Below are 17977 nucleotides of genomic sequence, written 5' to 3'. Positions count from 1 at the left end.
GCAGAATCTGAAGGTTTCTAATTGTTTATACAGATGTATCAATGCAAATGTTGCTTTATAGAAGAAATGGTACATATCCCTATGCTGAGGAATTTAGGATTGTAAATTAACACAGAAGAAACAACAGAAGAAAGGAACCAAAACAAAAGCAGGTTTCTGATAAATATATTTAACAGACTTGGGTTTATATGTGGTATGGCAGTTAAGGTACCTCTACCCATTACTTTAGCACTACAAGTCACTCATTGTAGAATCGTCCCACAACCATTACCTGTAGTAGTATGCTTTAGATATTCAGTGCTGATTGCAGGGTACAAGCATTCTGCTACAGGAGAAATTGCCCTTAATTTAGAGCTTTATAGGCAGTAATCAGCACTTGAATTGTAAACTGAAAACTAACTGGATACTAATATTAGGATTTAAAAAAAAAATCTGCTGTAATATAACAAATATCAGAAACTATGAAGATTCCCGGTTTCCGGTGAAGGAGTATGGCGGCTGGTCGAGCCTTGTAACAGCTCGGAAAAATTGATACCTACCACGCGGAGGTTGAGTGTTCTGCGGAGTTGGAGAGAGATGGGCAGACCTCGTAGGCAGCGCTAGAAAAGGAGCGCTGCCGACGAAAGAATCCAGCGGCTTCGGAGTGGCAGGCGAAGGCTTTGCTTTCTGTTTCAATGTTTCACTTTCGCCACAACAACAAAGCAGCCAGGAAGCCTGGAGGTACATCGGTAGAACCCGCGTGAGTAGCCTAGTCATCTAGGCAATTCTGCAGCCCCCTTCATCTCTAGTAAAAGAAACAACAACTTTTGACTACAAAAGTGAAAAAGAAGAAACTTTCTAAGCAGAGGGGAAAAAAAACTTTTCGATACTTTGGAGACCAAAAACCTTACTGCCAGTCCTCACTTAAAAGGAACTGAATTAATTAATTAATTTCTAACACCATATTGGACTATATTGTAGATGTTTATAAGATTACCTTGAATTGTATGCTCTGTATGTTGGGATATAAATATTATACACTGCTTTATATAGATAAATATAACATTAGGTGTAGTGATTAAGATGGGTAAATAAAGATTTTTACAAGGACAAAATGAACACAAGGAGACAGAACAGGAGAGGCTCAGAAACCGGGAAAGGAGAATGGTTGAAAGCTATGTTTGAAGATTTTACACAAAAAACAATTCAAAATATTACTCAAAATTTAACGCAACTACTAGAGGAGAAAATAGATGGCTTTGAAAAAAGGTTAGATCATAAGTTAGAGACTATGGACAAAAGAATAAAAGCAGATATTCAAGAGGTAAGAGAAAGAGTGGAGAAATTAGAAGTAGAAAATGATATAGAATTAGATCGATTAACTGTGTTAGAATTAAAAGAAAAAGAACATTGTGTTAGACTTAGAGGTGAACCTGAAAAAAATGAGGCAGAAATAAGAGAAATAGTGGTTCAAATGCTTGCAAGTTTAATTGAATGGGAGGAAGAAAGTCTAGAAGAAGATATAGAAAAAATATTTTGAGTTAATTCTAAATATGCAATAATTAATCGGAAACCAAGAGATATAATAATTGAATTTGCGAGGAAGAAGACCAAAGATTTGATAATACAGGCCTCCTGGGGGGAAAAAAAATAATATTGAAGGAGAGGAGATTATGATACTGAAAGACATACCACTGAGAATATTAAAAAAAAGAAGAGATTATTTCTTTCTTACTGAAGTCCTTAAAAGAAATAAAATCCCCTTTAGGTGGGAAGTACTGGAAGGAGTGAATGTCACATTCCAACAACAAAGATATAAATTAAATACCATTTTTAAGGCTCAGAAAGTATAAGAAAGATTTAGAACCAGAAACATATAGAAGGGAAAGGCCAAAAAGTAAAGAAAGTAAAGTGAAACATTTAAATACAGAGGAACAAAGTGCAGAGGAACCAGCTTCAAGTTCTAAAGAATTTGCAATACTCCTTTCAAATGAATGAATTAAAATGCCTTTCCTGGAATATAAATGGAGCCAACACCCCAACTAAAAGGAAAAAAGTATTTCACTATTTATACAAATTAAAACAAGATATAATATGTCTTCAAGAAACTCATATTGCGAAAAAAGATAGCAAATATCTGGTAAATAACAAATTAGGAAATGAATTTATAGCAGCAAATGAAAAAAAAATGGAATTGCAATATATGTAAAACCCCATCTAAATCCTAAATTAATAAGTGTTGATAAAAATGGGAGATATTTAATAATAGAATTAGAATTACAAAACTCCAAAGCAATACTGGTTGGAGAGTATGCCCTAATGATAATCAGAATATATTTTATCAAAATTTATTAAATGAACTTTCCGAATTATCTTATGACAATTGGATTATGATGGGAGATTGGAATGGAGTTACCCTACCAATTATTGATAGAAAATCTGAACAACAAATTAAAAAAAATCAAGGAAAATTGCCCCAATCTTTTTTTGATATGTCAGAAAATTTGGCTATTGTAGATGCCTGGAGATATAAAAATGGTACGGCTAGAGATTATACATTTTATTCAGACAGATTCAAATCGTTCTCCAGGATCGATATGATATGGATATCTAAAAATTTGGCAAATAAAATTTTAAATGTATCAATTCTTCCTCGAACCTTCTCAGACCATAATCCAGTTCAAGTGTCTATAAAACTCCACCCAAAAAGCTATAGGTGGAGATTAAATGAAACTTTCTTGAGAATAAAGAACTCATAGAAGATTGCCAAAATAAATTGAAAGAATTCTTTGAATGGAATCTAAATAATGAAGTGAGTATTGGGACAGTATGGGATACTAGCAAGGCATATATGAGAGGATATTTTATGTATTTAAATAGTTGCCTAAAGAGGAAAACACAACAAAAAATTCAAACAGTTCTTGACCAAATTAAGATAAAAGAAAAAAAAACCCTTCAAATAAGACCATAAGATGAAGGTATAAACCATCAAATAAAAATTTTACAACAGCAATTAAAAATACATACAACAGATGAAATTGAAAGAAAATTGAGATATATTAAGCAAAGAAATTTTGAATATGCTAATAAAGCTGGAAAATGGCTAGCATATAAATTAAGAAAAGAAAAGGAAAAAAATATTACTAAAATTCGAGAAAATGGGAAAGAATTAGTTGACAATGAAAGAATCAAAAAGGCATTTCATAATTTCTTTACAAATTTATATAAGAAACAAGAGATTTCAATTGATAAAATTGAGAACTATTTATTAAAACAAAATTTAAAGAAATTAACTAAAGACCAAAAAGCATTAATTAATAATCCCATCACAACCCAGGAAATTATAGAGGCAATTAGAAAATTGAAAATAGGCAAAGTTCCAGGTCCAGACAGATTTTCAGCAGGTTATTATAAATGTTTTCAAGATCAAATTTTGTTACCACTCAAAGATTTATTGAATGTGATTCTGTTAGGAAATCCAATACCAAAATCTTGGTCAGAGGCAAATATCATACTAATCCCAAAAGAAAAACAAGACCCGTCATTATGCCAAAATTATAGACCTATTTTGTTATTAAACAATGACTATAAAATATTTACTTTAATTTTAACTGAAAGACTAAAAACAATTCTTCAAGAAATAATTCATTATGATCAAAATGGTTTTTTACCCCAAAGATACATAAAAAACAATATAAGGACGGTCTTAAATATAATAGAGTATGCTCAATTTCATAATGAAAAACAAATTGTTGTTATTTTTAGATGCTGAAAAAGCTTTTGACAATCTAAATTGGAATTTTATGTTTAAGATTTTAGAATTGATGGATTTTGGCGATATATTTATAAAAGCAATAAAATCAATTTATACATTTCAAAAAGCCAGAATTGTGATCAATGAAGAGATAACACAAGATTTTCAAATAGAAAAAGGAACAAGGCAAGGCTGTCCGCTATCTCCTTTATTATTTATATTGGTATTGGAAGCTATTAGAAAGGACCATCGAATTGAAGGGATAAAGAATAAACAAGAAACATATAAATTAAGAGCCTTTTCGGATGATTTAGTTATTATTTTACAAAACCCATTAATATCAATTGATTACTTATTAAAGACACTACAAGAATATGGAGAATTAGCCGGTTTTAAAATAAATAATCAAAAAACGAAGATGATAAATTTAAATATGCCACAAAATAATCAGAATGTATTAAATTAAATCAGGATTTAATAGTGTCAAAAAAGTTAGATATCTAGGGATAGAGATCTCAACCAATACTAGTGATTTATTCCAAAATAATTATGTTAAAGTATGGAAGGAAATCGAACAAGATTTATCGAGGTGGAAAAAATTAAATTTATCACTTATGGGACGAATCTCTGCAATTAAGATGAATATTCTGTTGAAGATGTTATTTTTATTTCAAACTATTCCAATAGTGATCAGTTATCATTTATAACTGATAAAACTTTTAAATTATGGCAAAAAGATCTTTTAAAATTTATTTGGCAAGGGAAAAGACCAAGAATTAAATTCAAATTACTACAAGAAGACAAGGAAAGAGGAGGCTTGGGTCTTCCCAATTTCAGGCTATATTATGAGGCATGTGGTTTATTATGGTTAAAAGAACGGATCACCCTAGAAGTTCATAAATTACTAAATTTAGAAGGGCATAATTTAAAATTTGGATGGCACGGTTTCTTATGGTAATACAAATAAAACATTTAACAATCATTGTATTAGATGGTCTATTCTTAAAATTTGGGAAAAATATAAATCTACTCTAACATCATCAATACCACTATGGATTTCCCCACAAGAAGCTTTTGTAAGGCGAGAAACAATAGGAAACTATAAGTGGCTAAAATATTTGGATTTAATAAAATTTGAAGGGACTAAATTTACAATGAAAACAAGAGAAGAATTGGAGAATGAAGGATATTTGTGTCATTGGTTTACATATATTCAATTAAAAGAACAATTTAAAATAGATGCTAAAAGTTACAAATTTACAAAAAAAACTATCTTGGTGGGATGAACAAATCTATGCTAATAATGACCACATGATCTCTAAAATATATAAAATGTTATTACAAATGAGAATACTAAATGTACAAATTAAGCAATGTATGAATAAATGGGAGAAAATTTTTGGATACAATATTGAATATGATGTTTGGGAAAGAATGTGGACTAAGGGATTAAAATTTACATCAAATTATAATTTAAAAGAAAATTTTTATAAAATGATGTACATGTGGTATACCACCCCTGAAAAATTATCGAAGATGTTTCAAAATACGTCAAATGTCTGTTGGAAATATTAAAAGAAATTGGAACTTTATATCATATGTGGTGGACCTGTAAAAAAGCGAAAAAAATTTGGTCATCTATACATAATATAATTTGTAAAATGCTGGCAGTTAATATTGATAAAGTACCGGAACTCTATTTATTGGGCTTTATGAACAAAGATTTGGAAAAAAAACTATGGAAAACTTCTACTGCATTTGATTACTTCAGCCCGAATTCTCTATGCTGCAAAGTGGAAAGAAGAATTAATCCCATCTGTGGAGGAATGGATACTTAAATCCCTAAATTTGGCGCAAATGGCAAAACTAACAGACCAACTAAATGATAAAAATATGGAAGATTTTCAAAAGGACTGGACACCTTTCTTCAAATATGTGGAATGGACTCAAAAAGTTAATATGAATATATAGTATATAAATAGCAAATTGTTTAATTGTTTAATTTCTTATTAGAATTAATGAAGGTAATTTAGAGAATTTAAGGGAAAAAAAATTAATATGCTAGGATACTAAGCTGTACTGTCTAGAAAGTTAGAAACCCTAATCTTTCTATTTATTTATTTATTTATTTATTTATTTTTCATCTTATCCCCCCCTTTTTTATTTTTGTATTTTTATTTACTTATACTATACTTACTTATACTATATATATATATTCCTTTTTTCCTTTTTTCTTTTTCTTTTCCTCTCTCCTTTTCTCTTTTTTCTTTTTCTTTTTCTTCTCTCTTCTTTTCTTTTTTGTATTGTAAGATATTATTGTTTGTATGTAATTCTATGTTTATTAAATAAATTAATAAAGATTTCATTAAAAAAAAGAAACTATGAAGATTCCCCTATTTCGTGTTTAAAAATAGTCTTCAAGAATGCATTGAAATCCATTCAGGAAATAAGAAGTGCAGTGGCCAGATGTGTATGATCCAGGAATGGCACAGCTATTTTGCAATCCTAGCTGAGCAAAATCATTCTGATCAGTTTTTCATGGTACTCTGAAACTGCAAATATGATAGTAAATTAAATATGTTGTGAGACTTGTCTCATAAAGGCTATATTTCTTAGCCTGGATTATTTTTATTATTGACTAAAACCACTTCTGCCTTGCCTGGATTAAGTCTCAATTTGTAAAGGCACTTTCAGTCAATCCTGAATGAACTCAGACTTCAATACAGCACACCTAAAACTTCTTTATCATTAAAAGATATATAGAGTAAGATCTAGGTATTACTATCCTTTATGTTAATGACTGAACTCCAATTTAAAGATAGCTACTCAACTGATTTCATATAGATGCTCCATAGTTGAAATAATTGATTGTATCCTAGAGAACCACATATGCTTAAGACCCTGAGGATGGGCAGAAGCCTTTAACACAACATACTGATATGAAGTAGCTAGGTAAAACTAGAACAACTATAAAAGGGTGTTCCTTTTACTGTCTCTGCAAGATGCCCTTGAAGAATACCATGATTAACTGAACTGATTTCTATAGAATGCAAGGATATGAAGCTGGGCACAAGACTGTAATTTTTAAAAACTGCTGTCAAAATATGCACTAGTTGTAACTCCTTTTTAATGGTCTGCATATTTTGTGATTAGAGAGAAGTTCTCATGGAATGAATTCTTCCATGCAGCATAACTCCAGCTTTGGTTTTCTCATAATTAAAATATGGGTGGAATTTGTGCATAACCTCAAATGAATAAAAACCGAATGTTCAGCATCAGTTGTTTCCTGAACCTTCCCATACCATCTTGCAATGATTAGTTATTAATTGATTACTGCTTCATGTCATATAAAAACTGAGAAGAGAGATTATACCACTGAATGACTTCTGTCTAGACTATTCCATTTGGTTTCAGTTGATAAACTGAAAACTGGTCTATGACCACATATAAGGCAAGTTACACCAGTAACAGTGTAACACACCCATGTACACCTACACATTTTTTAAAGACTAAGAATGACAAGCATAATTACCAAAACCCTCTTCATAGGATTTGAATCAGTGAGCTAACATTCACTAATGGATAGCAGAGTTAATAGTACAGCTGTTTAAAAGGTGAATGAAATTTTCTGTTATCTTAAGAGAAACACACAGTCCAGTCAGGGATTTGCAACTTTTAGACTGCAGGCATTAGATACAGATACAGACCACTGACATCCAAAATTAAAATGAAATGACCAAAATCTTACCAGATAAACCAAACCTCAGGAGTTCTTTGTGTTCTTGCATAAAACTCTGGGAGATTAGATAGGTAAACAAACAAACCAGCATTTGTGACATTGTGTGATAATCCATATTATGAGAATAATTTCTTCAGACCACCTCTTAAGTACTGTGTGCAGTGTTCACTACTACATTAAAAATTTTCCTGTGATAAGAGGAAGGAAACCAGGATGGAAAAGAGCCTAATCATTCTTTGATGATTGGTTAAAAGAGCTAGATGATTTTGCTTAATGAAGAGATTAACAAGACCCACAGTAGCAATGTTCAAATACTGTACATCACAAACAGAAGATGGGGTAAGCTTGTTTTTTGTATGATTGAAATAAAATGTTAAATTTCAATTAAATCTTAAGTATTCCCAATGATGAGTGTTCAACATTAAAACATATTGTCTTTGGAAGTGATGGTTTCTCCTGAATTAGCAGAGTTTTGGATGCTATAGTGGTGCCATATATTGTATAGTTTCAGAATTGGATGCTGTCAACTATCCTCCAGGTAGTATGTGTGGCTGTTGTTTGTTACAAAACTGATTTAACTGTGCTAAATCCTAATTTATTCCTACACTCCCATTTTCTGAACCCACTTTAATTCTGCAAGATTAATGTCACCATCAATTCAATCCTTGTTCTACTCTGAAGTACATTTGCCACAAATATATCCAGTACTGCAGTTTCTCATTTGTCTCTTGTGCCTTCTTTAAAGTGCGGGTAGATTTATACTACCCTGTTCTCAGCATCTTTTTCAGTATGTTTTCCTAATGTTTTTTATTCTTAGACCTCTCATACAAATGTCCTTTTTTCCAACCCTATGTGTTTTTCTTTTTCGCCTCTATTTTTTTTCTTCCACATCCAATCATCTCCATCCCTTGCTAAACTGGAACAATTACTGTAAAGACATCTGTATTCTTGTATGAAAAGAAAACAAATGAAGGAGAGAAAGAGAGAGAAAGCCTGTATGTGTATACAGAAAAGGATAAATGTATGTGGTTAAAAAGGGCTGAAGTTGCACCCTACATTACAAATTCAGATTGCATATGATCTGATATTATGACGCACTGTTAATTTGTAAAATGCTTAGGAAGTTAAAGGGTTAAAGAAACTATGCTGTATTTATTAAAGCCTCAGGAAATGTAAGGTGAGAATACTTAGTATTATTTTTTCCTCTGTGCAATGAACTAAAAGCTACTATTAATTTTTTTGTTAAAACAGGGTAAATTTCATTGGGTCTATATTTTTTATATTGACCCCCCACCTTTCAACTTGTTCATGCAAGTGATTGTTAATGTAAACCTAAACTTATTTTCAGTATTTACATTGACAAGGGAAGATTAGGTATATATATAGTATTTGGCAGATATTTAACTACAGTAAATGGAAATAATTGAAAATAGACAGAATGGATCAGAGAAAATGGTATGAATTGTTCATATAATTTGCATTAATCTGGTACAGTTTCAGTAGCATCCAAACTTTCTGGATAACTTTTAATCTGAAAACAGGGTTTAGATGAATAAATGTGCATCAAGTGAAAGGAGCTAGATGGGAATCCATGACCTTTTATTTAAAGGTAAAAAGGTAAAGGTTTCCCTTGACGTAAAGTCCAGTCATATCCGACTCTAGGGGGCGGTGCTCATCTCCGTTTCTAAGCCTTAGAGCCGGCGTTGTCATAGACACTTCCGGGTCATGAGGCCAGCATGACGACTCGGAACGCCGTTACCTTCCCACCGAAGCGGTACCCATTGATCTACTCACATTTGCATGTTTTCGAACTGCTAGGTGAGCAGGAGCTGGGATTAACAATGGGAGCTCACCCCGCTGCGCGGTTTCGAACTGCCGACCTTCCAATTGACAGCTCAGCGGTTTAACCCGCAGCGCCACCACGTCCCTATATTTAAAGGACCTACTGTATAATCACAAATTGAAGCATTTTTTTATTTTATACTTGGCAATTTGTAGAAATTTTAGTTAGTTGTTATCTTAACTGGATTAGTACAGCTGCTCTTTTCTGGAAGTGGCTAGACTACTGCTGTCCTTGAATTACACTTCTTATGTGTCTTGTTTTGATGTGTGTACAGTATTAATCACATGGATAGAATATGCAACACCTGTTTGTGCTGAACAATTCACAACTTCTAGCCAGGACACAGAAACTAAGGATACTGTCATGTACTCCAGTTACATTCACAGATCAATTTTGTTGTCAAAAACCCTGTATTTCACCCACCAGAATTAATGACATTGTTAATGTTTATGTGACAACATCTAGAGATGAAAATGAGTCAGGAAATGATTTTATAAGGATATTTCCACTCACAACTCCTTAATTTCCCCCCTAAATGTGTAAACAAACAGAAATGGATGGCTATTATCCCAGGACAATTTATCATGTAAACAATCAGATATCTCAACATTTTTTGCCCATTAAAGGGAATGGATAGAATTCATAGTCCCTATAATGAAGTATCAAAAATAAAATGAAACTTGCATGTAGAACATCATCTTGAATAATATTCTTGTGCTCATTTTTCTTCACGTATATATTATGGGAAATTGTAACTGGCTACAACTTTTTAGTACATGTGTATAATATATGGAACAAAACAATAAAATGCCTGAAATGGATATGCACTTTGCAGATACTCCTTCCACGCTCCACAGGGAAAAATATTGTTGGGTGAGGCTCTACTTTCTGCTTACCACTACAAATAGGAACCTTTTGCATTTGGTTATCCCCAAACTACCCTGCCCAAACTACACACACCATCACAAACACACAGCAGTGGTGCACGAGAGGCTTCTGGTCTCTCTGGCAATCACAGCACAAATGACCGTGCAAGTACAGGGCCAAGAGACCAGATTGGATGGGAGGTGGTACTGCAGTAGGCCAGCTGGAGTCCAGAAGATTGCTGAACTCTGAACACTTCTCCTCCATACCCCACATATTGTCAAAATGGTAGGCCTAGCGGCAGCATATCATACAAAATGCCTTAGCTCAACGTCAGCTTGCTTTTGCAGCCGGCTGGCCATAAGATGGAGCCTTTGTTGTGGACACATGTCCTCAGCAGATGGCATTTTTGCTTTGTGGCAGGCAGGCTGTGAGAAACATATATAATTCAGATTCTTAAATAAGTGATAAATGTAATGTTAAATGAAATGCAATTCTTTTGTAATTTTCAGTCACTTGTTCAATATAAAGGGCATAATGTATGTTTAAAAATATCTGCATCTACTTGTTTGCTTGTAAAATTTTCATGATTATTGATCTTAGTTGTTTATGTTCATGCTATAATTGCCATATTATCAGAAAATGTTATTAAAACAGTAATTCATAAAAATTGATGTTGTTAGAAAAACAAAGCTGTGTACAGCAGGCTTCAGGCCTCAGGTCTTGAATTCTGGAGGAAGGAATCAGATACTCAGACAAAATTTCTGCTTTCTGACTAGATATGAATTATTTTTCTGAAGTTATGACAGGGTAAAAAACAGAATGTAAAATCAGATTCTTACATTTTCCAAAATTACATGAAGGCTATACAAAGGAATAGTTTAAGTCAGAATATGAAAACACTTTCTCCTTTCAAAGATTTGTAAATCCCAGTACATCTAATTTCAACTATGGAAGACATAAAAATATTTCATGTGACTATGTTCTAATTAATTATCCTCACAAAAGTTGGCATTTAGCAAATAAATTATTGACATTACAAACTGACCTCTACATTTCTCTAATTCCTTTTAATTATTGTTCTATAGATAATTTTGTTTCATATCAGCTTTATCCTCTTTCTGATTTTATATGGAAAGTGTCATTTTTTTTGGAATTGTTCTGTGCCTGGCTTCCCACCATTTGTTATAAAAAAATTTTAAATCTCATATAATGGTGTGTTTTTAAACAGTACGGTTTTAAAATTTCAAAATAATGTGAATATCAAACACATGTGTATCTGCATAAAAAATTACAAATATGAGCAGTAACTTTTTAAAAATCAGCAACTGGTATAGATTGAGATTCCTAGAAGTCATGTCACCTACAATTAGAATTCAAGCATTACAGCAACAGCTGCACCAGAAGCACTTCTATCGAAAGTTTACAGATTGTATATAATCGAGTGCCAAAACACTAGAAATATCTGATGTTTCATTGGGGGGAGGGGGGATGGATTAGCAGTCCTTATTCATAGTCCTATCTACTGCAAAATTGCATACATATATTATTTCAGCCATATGTGCAAATGTATTATCAAAAGATTATCTTAATATTTCAAAGACTCATGTACAAGATTGGCATGAAACAGAAAAGTTTGGCAGGACTAAACTATAGAGCAGAAATTATCACTGAAATAATGTTAGGTAACTAATTACTGAAGTACTCTGTTGCCAGAATCTAGGAATAATGCATCCCTGTGACAGGGTTCATAGATAGATAGATAGATAGATAGATAGATAGAGAGAGAGAGAGAGAGAGAGAGGTGAGAAAAGAATAGAAAAGGAAAAAGCAATAGAAAAGGAAGAAAAGGAAAAAAATTATAAAGCAGCAGCTTCCAATCTTCTTGTCAGCGGTTATAAATACATTTATATTTTACTCTCTCTCTCTCTCTAAGGTTACATCTGTGACAGGGTTCCAGCTGTTCAGTTGTGGTACAGAATAGGGTGATTAGGATATAGGGACTATATATAGGGAAAAAACTGAGGGAGAAAACCTAGTTGATTGAAAGTTGGAGAAGAAGTTAAGTACATCTGTCCACGCTGCCCTGTTTAGGGTCAAGACACAGCTTTCAAAACATTCATTGAGAGCACTCCTAAATTTTAATGTATGGCCAAATTTTAATGTATGGCCATTTTTCATTAAAATAAATAACATAGTATATTAATTTTGTCCCTTATAACCCTCCAAACTGTCCCAAAAGCAGGCAGAAATTGGTCTTGCACATCCATCATATGCCCAAACACTGCAGTCTTTGAAACTCAAACTAAATTGGTTTTCCAAATCTGGTTTATGAGTGCTTCATCCCTTTGTTGGATATGAATTTATCGGTAGAAAGCTATTTTCATCTGGTCTTTGACTTTAAATAATAACCATGTGCAATCTCACTGGCAGAAATATTTTTTTTAACACAAACTTTTGCTGCAGACCTGGAGAGTTCGTTGAGTATGCAAAATTTTTTCGATGTCTGGCCTCATTTCATAGCCATATTGGTAATCTATCTGAAGCGCACGCTTGGGCCACCACTTTTCTTATTTTAGTTATCACTCACTTTGCTGCATAGGAAATCTAGACCAGGATCTTAGAAAAGAACTTAGTGTCACCCATGCATTTACATATATTACATCTAAGAACATTAACAGGACAGAATACTGCATTTACTCAAACAGCATACAATACACTTCAATTTTATTTAAAACATGTTTTGCAAGATATAAAAATATTGATCACAGTGAAATTTAAAAATTGTTTCTGGTATAAAAAAAGGATTGCATACAGTATCTTTAAAAGAAATAAATTATGTAATCATTATCTTTTAAAAAAAAATCACAATGAAGAAAATTTAGGCTGCTTCATCATTGGCAAATTAAATTCTCCATAATGAAGAAAATCCCAGGTTTTTAAAAATTTTACTTCCCATGTGTCTCAGAGTACAAATGTGTCTGTTTCCAATAATATTATAATGTCTCTTCTGCACAGTAAATCCAAATGTTAGCAGTCCAGTTTTTTAAAAAGTAGAAACAAGAAAAAATGTACATCAAATGACATTGTCTTTTTTAATTGATAAGTGGTCTTTTCCAGTATGTGGGTACACAGCGGCAAACTTCTTCACTATAATAAAATCCAGAATCACAGCGTTTCGTTCGAACTGTACATGGTGGTCTGTAGCAACTGAGAATAAATGGGAAAAAATGGTATGTTGAAAAAAGGTGTAATACATGTTACATATGCTTAACACCCCCCCCCCCCCGGAGATAATTATTTAAGGTAAGGTACAATGACTTGTAGGTTTCATTTTGTTTTCAGAGATACATTTTAATTTTTTTTTTTGGTACTTGGGAGTCCACACTGGCCTTTGCATTTTTGCATACAACCCTAGGTTATTAGCTGTTTTAACTCTGGATTCGTGAGCAATAGGGCCCCCATTATGTTATAACTGCAATAGTAGCCATCAGGAGGGTCAGTGATTTGCCTCAGTCAGCATTTTTGCTATGAGGGTTGGAAAACAGAGATTTAAAGGGTGAACTGTAACAAACTCATGCTCAGTGGCAGCAGGTCACTGAATACCAGTTGCTCTGGCAACTGTGCTGGATGGAGACATTGCTTTCATGCTTGCCTCTGCCACTTGACTGGCCACTGCAGGAAAAAGGATGCTATATTCAATGGATTTTTTTATCTAGTTCTGTAGATTCTCCCTTAATACAAAACAACAAAACCAATACAGATTCTATTCAGAGGGGATATTTCTGATACAGTATGTTGAAATAAACCATAATGAAAGTTAAATAAAATGTGCAGAAGTGCATATTCCTGTTATATTCTAGATACTGTTATAGTTCTGTTATACATATTGGCACATTTCCATTATATAGAGAGACAGAATCAGTCAGTGGAACATCAATCCCAATGAATCTAATCTACTTTTATTGCATTCCATAATTATTTATATCTGTAGCTTTAATCTGAATAAATATTTGTTAAACAGATCCTATTACTCCAACAAATTATGTTATTTTTATAGATATTTCATTTATATCTTGGCTTCTTTCCAAGGAAGTATACAGTAGCTTCTTTTCATTTTTATATTAACAGCAATCCTATAAGTTAAGTTAGCTAAAAGGAAAGGACCAATTCAGTCACATAGTGGCTGGATTCACACAAATGCTGAACCAAGGCAGTTAAATGCTTAGGACCTACATGCCAAACTCAGACAGTTTTAATCTTTGTTAGTTTTTCATGGCTTAGTCTGTTGCATAAATCCAGAGCTTTTGGTCAGTATATGATTCAATGTATTGTGCAAATGTATTAATTCAGCAACTATGTTAAGCATGTTGTAAGAATCCAGCCAATGGATTTAATATTTATTAATATGTTATACTTATAAGTTTCCTTTAGGAGCACAGTAATATACAAAACCTCTTACTTTATTTTTAGTGTAACCTATGAAAATTTGGGGAATCAATCCAAAACCTCATGCATTCAATTGTACTGTAAACTGTTTTAAGACAAAATGAAGGAATCTAATTTCAGCAATATTCAAGTAGAGACTATATGACAGGTACCTGCTTTTTAAAAACAGTACTGTACAAAATATATTAATGCAATCATTCATTTTTAATTTTTTTTCCCTTGCCATAAAAAGCAAAAGTAGTGAGGGTACAAGAAAGAGCTGGGACAGAGGTAGTTACTATTTTTACCACTGCCCCTTTGCCGGTGGCTAAAAAGAACTGCTAACATCTCCATCTCCACTGACTATCCCAAGGAGCAGAAGATGGGAACATTGCTGAGTGCTGACCAGTGCCACAGAAATATTATATATATTTGGGGACAAAGCCAGGGGCCATATTTAAGATATCATGTCTAATACCGATGCCATATTAGATCTTGGAAAACTGAAATTAGTTAACACCATTAATATTACCAACCTATCATAAATAAAATATCTATAACAAGTTATGCAAAATGGGTATTAATAAATATTTTTAAAAAATAAATGTATACAGCTAGCCATAATCATGCTTGTTATCACCTCACTAAGTGTTTACTTTCAGGATCTACTAGCCCATATATTTCATCTGTAAGGAGAATGAGCTATCCTACCAATCTAAATTATTTTCTTTTCATGGAAATATCTAATTACAAAATCCAGCCTGAAACCAATGCTAAGTACACATACTTTGCTCACAAATATTTTTTTTTTACATTGGGAGAACAATGTGCAGTTTCAAAGCTTATACATAGGACAATCTGAAATGGTGATGAAAAGATAGCAGTAATTTATAGTGTTACTCCTATAAATTTATTACTTTTGGTCCAGAAAGTAATCAAATATGTTACCAGCCAATAATTCATGCTAAGATAAATATTTTGCATCATAAGACAATTTGTTTCTACAATGATTGCAAAATAAAAGCTTTAAACAAGTATGTCATAGCATGATAATTTTTTAAGGCTGTTTTTAAACCAGGTTGACCTAACAGAACCTCACACTGACAATGCCAAAAAGCCTCTGGCGTGTAATATAGACAAAGTATTAGACTTTGGGTGTTTTAAACACTGGCAGTGAACCAAGAGCAAGAAGTATATGCTTCAAGTTTCAACACAACTATAGTTTAAATTCTTTTGGTCTATTTTTATACAGTATAGTATTATAATGCTGAATTGGCATGGCTCATAATTAATAACTTATTTACATCTTTCAGTTTGTAAATAAAAATATTCCTTTCATTTTGTGGTGGATCAGAAAAAGAAGTTGATATTCCTCCTTCTGTTCCAACCTCAACTGTCTGCCCTGCCTCATTAAGCGTAATTCAGAGTTGCTTCTGGATCTCATCAACAGAATTAGGACCTGGTTCCAGTAGCAGATGCTATAACCTACCTCTCAAGCCAGAAGGATACTCCAGAAATAAATCTTAGTCTCAGCATACAAGACCCAACGAAGGATTGGGAATTTTCTCATATATGTTTGTCAAGTCCAATTCCTTTGTCCTTCTCTTGAATCTCAAACCACATGCTTTCCTTCTGGCTAATTAATTTTACTTGTATGCAAAACATGAATTTTAATGACTTCACATTTGAAACATCCCACTTTGAGTTTAAAACACTATTTCTAGTGCAAAACACTTGTTTTAAGTTTGAAGCATTTCTGAAATGACCGAAACACTACTTTTTGTATTCAAAATAACTGTTTTGCACATGTAATGGGGTATTTTGCATCAAAAGGGGATCTTTCACATTTCAAAAGATTCAGATTCCATCATATATATCTCTCCTTGTGCATTAATTTCTACTGGCAAATTTCAGAAGCAGCACACAGAAATATGTGCCTTCCCCTCCCTCTATTTTCTGAGGCATTTTTAATATATTTTTCATGGGACAAACTTATAGGATTATATGATGAACTATAATGCATTATTAATTCATACAGCTTACAAAATTCCTTTTAAATGGCATTTTAAATATAGCTTATTATATTCCCAGGTATGTGTAAAGCATTTCCTAGGAAGCAATGGTAACCTCCTAACTACATGAGAGCATTCAACTGGTCAAATGTTTGCAGAGTTACCATGTGAGTTAATACAGTAATTCACATATGAAATGTGTCTTTAACATAGCAATCCCATAAATTTAAACTAGCCGCTACAATTTCCCCAATTTTGACCTAACAAACAAGAATTCTAAACTCTTACTGCATTTCCCTTGACTATTTGTAAAGAGCAAATACAGCTGCAAAATCATAGAATTTTGTATATCCAGATATAACAAGTAACTGGAGCCATGGAAATCAACCTCAGCAAAAATGAGGCAAACTCATCAAGACTTAATAATAAAGTTTATGATCTGCAACAGAAACTTGGCAGAATCTATGGTATATTTTAAATTATAAGCCAAACAGTTGCAGAAGAAAGAAGAATGGCAGCACAATCAGATATCTTCTTAATAAATGAGGAGAATTATGAATATATATCTATAGAAAAGGCACTCTTGTAATCAACCTTCAATATCACAAGTAGCAGGTTTATAACATGAAAACTTTTGCAGGTGCTGTTCATGAGCATTTGCTGAGTCAATATGAACATATGTGGAAAATTATTCAGAAGAACTGTTGTGGACCTTGCACAAGCACAATGCCTCTCTCTATTCGTGAAAGGAGCCTCACCTTTTTCAAGATTGCTTTGGGAAATTAATGAATAGCAGGGAGGTGCTGGGCTTGTGTGGGGTTTGAAGCACTTCTGAATCTTTTGGAATCCTGCACAGCCCCACTACAGATATAGCATGTGGAACTGCATTATGTTGTTATTGTTTCCTCATGAGTTATCAGTCTCATTACATGTTTATGGAATATTATGGAGTTGTTTTTGTCTTCCATAATAGATATAGCCATGTTGTTGTTTAGTCGCTTCCGACTCTTTGTGACTTCATGGACCAGCCCACACCAGAGCTTCCTGTCGGTCGTCAACACCCCCAGCTCCCCCAGGGACGGGCCCGTCACCTCTAGAATATCATCCATCCACCTTGCCCTTGGTCGGCCCCTCTTCCTTTTGCCCTCCACTCTCCCTAGCATCAGCATCTTCTCCAGGGTGTCCTGTCTTCTCATTATGTGGCCAAAGCATTTCAGTTTTGCCTTTAATATCATTCCCTCAAGTGAGCAGTCTGGCTTTATTTCCTGGAGGATGGACTGGTTTGATCTTCTTGCAGTCCAAGGCACTCTCAAAATTTTCCTCCAACACCACAGTTCCAAAGCATCTATCTTCCTTCT

The 17977-nt window shown here is 33.2% G+C and overlaps 1 protein-coding gene across 2 annotated transcripts in view; it reads right to left on the bottom strand.

Annotated features, from left to right (window-relative positions):
- Positions 1-12889: 12889 nt before the first annotated feature.
- VEGFC (vascular endothelial growth factor C) overlaps positions 12890-17977 on the bottom strand; it is a 60414-nt gene continuing 55326 nt past the window's right edge. For both annotated transcript variants that reach the window (XM_063310068.1, XM_063310067.1), the window contains exon 7: positions 12890-13389. In XM_063310068.1, the coding sequence (XP_063166138.1) occupies positions 13275-13389 (115 nt within the window). In that variant the 3' untranslated portion in view covers positions 12890-13274. The remainder of the gene's footprint in view (positions 13390-17977) is intronic.

This window comes from Candoia aspera, chromosome 8 (genome assembly GCF_035149785.1).
Source record: "Candoia aspera isolate rCanAsp1 chromosome 8, rCanAsp1.hap2, whole genome shotgun sequence".
Taxonomy (NCBI): Eukaryota; Metazoa; Chordata; class Lepidosauria; order Squamata; family Boidae; genus Candoia; species Candoia aspera.
The sequence above is the reverse complement of the archived record's forward strand: the minus strand, read 5'-3'. Positions and strand labels throughout refer to the sequence as shown.